The following is a 6,074-nucleotide window of genomic DNA, read 5'->3' on the forward strand; positions in this document are numbered from 1 at the left end:
CATTGGTGTGTTCAATAACTTGTTTTTTTTCAATCACCCAAGGTTCACAAAATTGAATTACACTCCAGGTGTTTTCTGAGCTGAAAACAACAATCTGTTCAACATAAACCTGCATCTGTCACACTTCTGAACAGCTGATGCTAGTTAGTTATACTGTAAAAGTTTTTTTATACACTGATTACATGATGTAAATGCTGGCTTTTGGATAACAAATCCTGAAAAAAATCAAGTCCTAAAGATAGTTCGGATATATTCAGATGAGGTTCTGTGTTAAGGCTGTGCTTAATTAATAACTTACCTGTTGTGGATTAGCTCTTTGGTATTAGTTTGTAGAAAAACAGATTGAAAACCAAATTGAGCATACACTTAAATGAATTGCAGCCCTCTTAAAACACCTCAGATCTCTAAATTTTCATCAAATCTTTTATATTGATGTGTTTGATGCATTTCTAATTTCCAGCTGAAATATGTAACTCCTAAAGTGCTACAGCTAGTTGCTGCTGCTGCTTAGTGCTTGCAAAAAAACCATAGAATTCTAAATGTGTAATGCAAAACTGTTAAAATGACTGCAGTCCACTTTGGTTTTGGTCCATTTTGACTGTCATTTCTGTCAGATAAGCTTCACTAAAACAGTTATCTGTTGGACATCTTTCAGTTGGCAGAACAAGTAGATACCGCCCCCTGCAGGTTGTCCGAAAATTWAAAAAAAAATACTATCATCGTGCTCCATTTGAAAAGAAAACGTGTTCTGCAAAGACAACCCACAAGTCTTCCACATCATCATGTCACAGGCTCAAAAGGCTTTAATTACTTTTAAACATACACTTCTTCCTCACCCATTGAGCCGTCTATATCGTAGATAGACCCTTTTATTTCCTGCTGATAACCTGACCCTAATTGTCATGCTGTGGGCCAATGCTCTGTAATTTTCTTCAAAGAGAGTGTTCTGGACACCTGCATGTGCTCAGTCTCTCTGTCAGGGACGCGAGCGTCGCCTCTCTTTGTTCTAATTGCTCAGATCAGATAGGAGGCTGCACGCAGAGAGCATAATAACCAACTCTGTGGTTGCACTGAGTCTATCTCCAGGCAGAGGGCTTGTTGTGAGGCATCTTGGAAGAACATGTTTGGCTAGAGTTGTAGTAAGAGCCACAGTTTGTATTTTGCTTTTAGCCACGTTTAATTTTATGACGTACAACTAAAATATCTTTCAAAGTGAGAATGCTTCTTCATTCAAATTTTCACAAAATGAACAACTGTGTGCAAAGATTTGGACACCCCTTCTCATAATGCCTGATTGTGAGGAGTGCTCAGTGAGTCAGCTATAACCCTGCTGCCAAAAAGTGAAAAATGTCACATTTTGGTAAATTCTTTTACATTTCTTTTGTAAATAAAACACAGTGAAATAAATTAAACATTCTTTCTTTTTTTTTTTTTTAAAGTTTTAACATATTTATACATTTTTCTGTCAGAAAAAACAGCATTTTTCTGTTTTGCATTTACTGGACCTTTTAAATTTCTGTTCTGCTTCAGGCAGTGTAAGAGCTGCGTAGTGGTGCTGTGGTTAGCCCTGTTATCTCACAGCAGGGAGGTCACAGGTTTGACGCCTCGCTGAGACCTTTTTTATGTGCAATTTGCATGTTCTCTCTCTACAAACACTGGTTTCCTCCCACAGAGCAAAAACAAGCATGTTAGGTTAACTGGAACTGTAAAATATCCTCGGGTGAGTGAGAGTGTGAAACGTTGGTTCATTTTGAGATTTGACGGTCTGTCTCGTTTTAGAAGAGAATTTGCTCTTTTTTCCCTTAAACCATGGCTTTGCACGTTGCAGCTAAAGCAAGTTCCCTGTTGTTTATTATTTAACTTTAAAAAGCTGCAGACTGATCAGACACGACTTGAGGAAGCAACATCTTTTTTAAACTATCCAACACTATCTCCTAATTTCAAGCAGTCTTGCACATTTCACGTTAATTGTACAGAAAAACACTTGTAGACTCTGAAAGTGAAATATTGTTAAAAAGAACATTTTACGTCTTGTTTCATTTAAATTTTTAGTTTAAGAAATATTTAATTAGGACCTAACAGCAATTTAAAATTTTACAACATTCTTAATAAACAATATGAATTATTGTTTGCTTTTAAAAAACACAGACAGAAAAGCTTTCAGAAGAGGTTTCTTCATATTTCACAAGCAATGAGCTTTTGGGCACATTGACTCTGATGAGTCAGGCTTTGTCTTTACACCTTTCTACCAATAACTATTATTATTATTATTATTATTATTATTATTATTATTATTATTATTATTATTATTATTATTATTATTATCAAAAGGCATTCTGGGTAAAATGTATCATGTGGCTCTTGATGTTGAATTTATTGACTTTGGTAGAGAAGTACATAATCTACTCTCTCAACTGTGAAATTACCTAAAATGTTAACAATTGTTTCATGTTGTTGACATGTTTTTTTTTTCTGTGTTGGTTTACTTGTTGAATAACTGAAACAGAAGCAGCCACTGTTTATTAAGCATTTATTAAACATAATTACCTCATCATGAATTGTTAATTTTTTTTATCAACTCTTAGTTTAATTTATAAAATTTGATGATCTGATGACTTAACACTCCAAACTAATTCTTTGCATTTGTTGCATTTCAAAGAGCAGGTTGTGTGATAGTCACAGTGGTTAAAGGTTTTGGGCGTTAGTCAGTGTTATTTTAACAGTCTTAACCTGAAAGAAATAAATACAGTGAGGGATTATCCCTTCAGCCTTACTGTTCAGATAATCCCAACAGTGTGCTTCAACATACTGTGGCTTTGAGATACTTTTCAAAATACTTTTACATTATTTACGCTGTTCAAATCTGCAACCGCACAACTACTGAGGTAAAAACCTGCATGACACACTGTTTTGGATCTCAGTCAATGAAAATCAAATCATAATGCAACAAATATGCAAAATTCAAGCAAAACAAGGTACATGTATTTCTTGAAATTACTGAATAACTGCTATTTCTTTACTAACAAAATGGCACATTGCTTGATGTTAATGTACAGAAGTGGCTCTTTAAATATTTAATATAATGATAAGTTCAACATCCATAATTAAACAGTAATTCATCAAATAACTGAGAAAAACTACAATAAAACAGATTATTTTAACTCAAACATCTTAAACAGGCATTTTGATGGTCTTTACAAATAAAAGTAATAAAAATTTAAAATATTCAAATAAATACACCAGCAGACAATATTAATCAGAACACCATCAATAATAAAGTGTAAAACCAACAGAAATATTAAATATTTATCAAGACAATTTGAACACTTTGATTTAATAAGTTCCTCAAACCATTCAGATTTATGAAATACAATTCTAAAAATATGAATGGAGATGTGGCCTGTTCCTTTCTTTTAAACAAAATATAAATATACATAAACAAAATTCACAAAAACATTGTGGCTTCCTTTTAATTTCCTTTCCTATTATTTTATTTGCTCTTATTGTGTTTAATCTGAGTGAAAGTTAAAGGTGGATTTTTCTTTGTTATTATGTATTTGATGAAGCCATTGTAAAATGTGCTATCAATTTTTTTGATTAAAATTTCACATTGGCGTTTAACAAATTGAAACTTGTCACATCTCATTAATAAAAATCATTGGCCCTTGGGATGTGACGCTGTTATCTCTTTCATAAACAACACTTTTGCCGAGATACGTCTGAGGTAAGCTGAAGCTCACTTGGGATTGGTTAATGCTGGCTTGTCTCTCGACCTGCTTATTAAAGTCCCCCTTCGACAGAGTCACGCTGTCTTGTCTGTAGAGACCAAAACTGTCATCTGGCTGGTCGAAGCTGCTTTCGCTGTAGAGTCGCTCTCTCATTTCACTCGAACGTTTCCCAGAAGCGCTCCTGGTTGGGTACCTCTGACCGGTCTTGTACCAGCCAGTCTCTTTGAAGACGAACCAGATGTTCCCAGACCAAAGGGCAACGTTCACAAACCCAAAAACCTGCCGGAACAAAAGAGGGGACATGTGGGCAGTGTTGTATAAAGTACCATAAAGTGATACTTGAGTAAAAGTACAAGTATCTTACCAAAAATGTACTTTGGTAAAAGTTAAAGTCTCCTTTAGGAATGTTACTTGAGTAAAAGTCTTAAAGTATCTAATATTTTGTGTATTTAAGTATTAAAAGTAAAAGTATTGATTCAAAATGAGCAGTTAGATTTTGCATAATGACATTTATTAGGAGGTGACCTCCCCAAAAAATGCATTATTATATCGTATTAAAATAATTAATTTATGTTAAATTTAGGATGTATTAGTCTAGCTGTTTCAGTTTATATACATATATCAAGGCTGCACAAACCTTTTCCCTAAAATAAAAATCTATCCGAGGGCTGCGGCCAAATGTAATAATATAATTCATGAAATACAAATACTTCTTAAGTACAGTCCTTTTATTTTAATGATTATGTCCTGCTGGAGTGTGACATGATTTGTTTGTGTACAAATTATATATTTATACTTCTCATTCAACCACAATTAAATTCACTTTATCTAGGAGGCACAATTTATATGGATAGTATTTAATTTTTACAATAATAAGCTGGAATGAAAACAAGTAAAATGAAATAAAATGAACGACTTTCTACTTTTTGCCTTTTTTAAAAATGTAAGAAGTAGAAAGTACAGATAACTGTGTGAAAATGTAAAAACTAGAAGTAAAAAGTAGGCTGAAAAATATTTACTCAAGTAAAGTACAGATACCCAAAGAATTCTACAGTAGCAAAGTATTTGTACTTAGTTACTTTACAACTCTGCATGTGGGAGTGGATTGCTTTATCTCCAGTAGACTGTGATATTTGTTGACTGAATACATACAGCAGATGTATTAAGACGAGACCAGAAAGGCTCCTGCGTAGCTGCACAACTGTTTTCCTGAGCTCTACAGGCAGAGATGAGAAGAAGCACCTCGGTTGGGTTTGTTGCTCTTTTGATATCGGAGAGACTTTTTGACCAGCAACAACTGCTGAGCAACCACATGAGGGAAAAGATGACGGTGACGGCAAAATCCTGCTCAGGACAGAAAAAAATGTAAAGAGAAACAAATTTGTTCAGATAAATAAAAGCTCTTTCTTGTCACCAAACAGTACATTATCACAATCATCGTTAAAAACGAAGCCGAACGGACCACCAGTGGGCCTCTGTTGTTCTTTAGGTACTTGTTCTGGTAGAAGACGTAGACTATCGTTGCCAGGAGTGAGTAAAGAAAAGCGAAGACCCCCACAGTCACAAAAAACTGAGCGGCTGAGGAGAAGTCCCCATCGAGGAACAGGACCTCCTCTCTCTCCACGTCGCACAGTGGAGCCTTGAAGTGCACTTGTTGCAATCTGTGACAGAAAGAGAAGTCTGCTCAGCCTGGTGTTTTGTTACATCTGAAACAGAACTCAGGCAGGATCAAAACATCGCTACCACAATTTTAAATGAGAAACAATCGACCTGTTTGGAAGAATTTATATAGAGATTTAAACTTCCACTTCTTGTTAGTTTTGACAATATTTCTTTATTCTAACAAACATAAATACGATTCATCGTGAACGTTTCGATTACTGTTAGCACAGTGCAATAATAAAACTCAAGGTCATCCAAAATAAAGAGAGTGGCAAATGCAAAACTTGGAGTTTTGTTTTGTTTCGAGGCTAGCAAAGTCTAACTTTGAGACAGAAAAATATTTAGATTAAATTGTACTCAAACCGTAAAATGCTCAGGTTTCCACACAATCACTGTTGACATTAAACAAGCATTTCCTGAAATTAGCTTCTGTCGTCTGCGAACTACAGCTCTATTTTTTTGGGGAAAAAATTAAATAAAAAAAGCTAAGAGTTGAGCAGAGTTGTGCCATTTCGAGACTTATGGATATTAAATTGGGTCGACTTCTCGCTCCGCTGCCCAGCAACCTGATTTAAAATTGGAGGAGCTTCAAAAGGGAGCAAATGACAAATAGAGTGGAGCTCTGAATTTTATTAATTATTTATTTAATTTTAACTTCTCTAATCAAAAGTAAAACATATATAT

General features: G+C 34.6%; 1 protein-coding gene across 1 annotated transcript; it reads right to left on the reverse strand.

The window, feature by feature from the left end:
• Positions 1-2,346: 2,346 nt before the first annotated feature.
• Positions 2,347-5,389, reverse strand: synprb (synaptoporin b; the record flags this gene model as incomplete). The annotated part of the gene is given in 3 exon segments (XM_014006271.1): positions 2,347-4,007; positions 4,881-5,072; positions 5,191-5,389. Coding segments are annotated over 3 exon segments (763 nt in total), but the record flags the coding sequence as incomplete, so codon positions are not given.
• Positions 5,390-6,074: the final 685 nt, after the last annotated feature.

This window comes from Austrofundulus limnaeus, unplaced genomic scaffold, assembly GCF_001266775.1.
Source record: "Austrofundulus limnaeus strain Quisiro unplaced genomic scaffold, Austrofundulus_limnaeus-1.0 Scaffold35, whole genome shotgun sequence".
Taxonomy (NCBI): domain Eukaryota; kingdom Metazoa; phylum Chordata; class Actinopteri; order Cyprinodontiformes; family Rivulidae; genus Austrofundulus; species Austrofundulus limnaeus.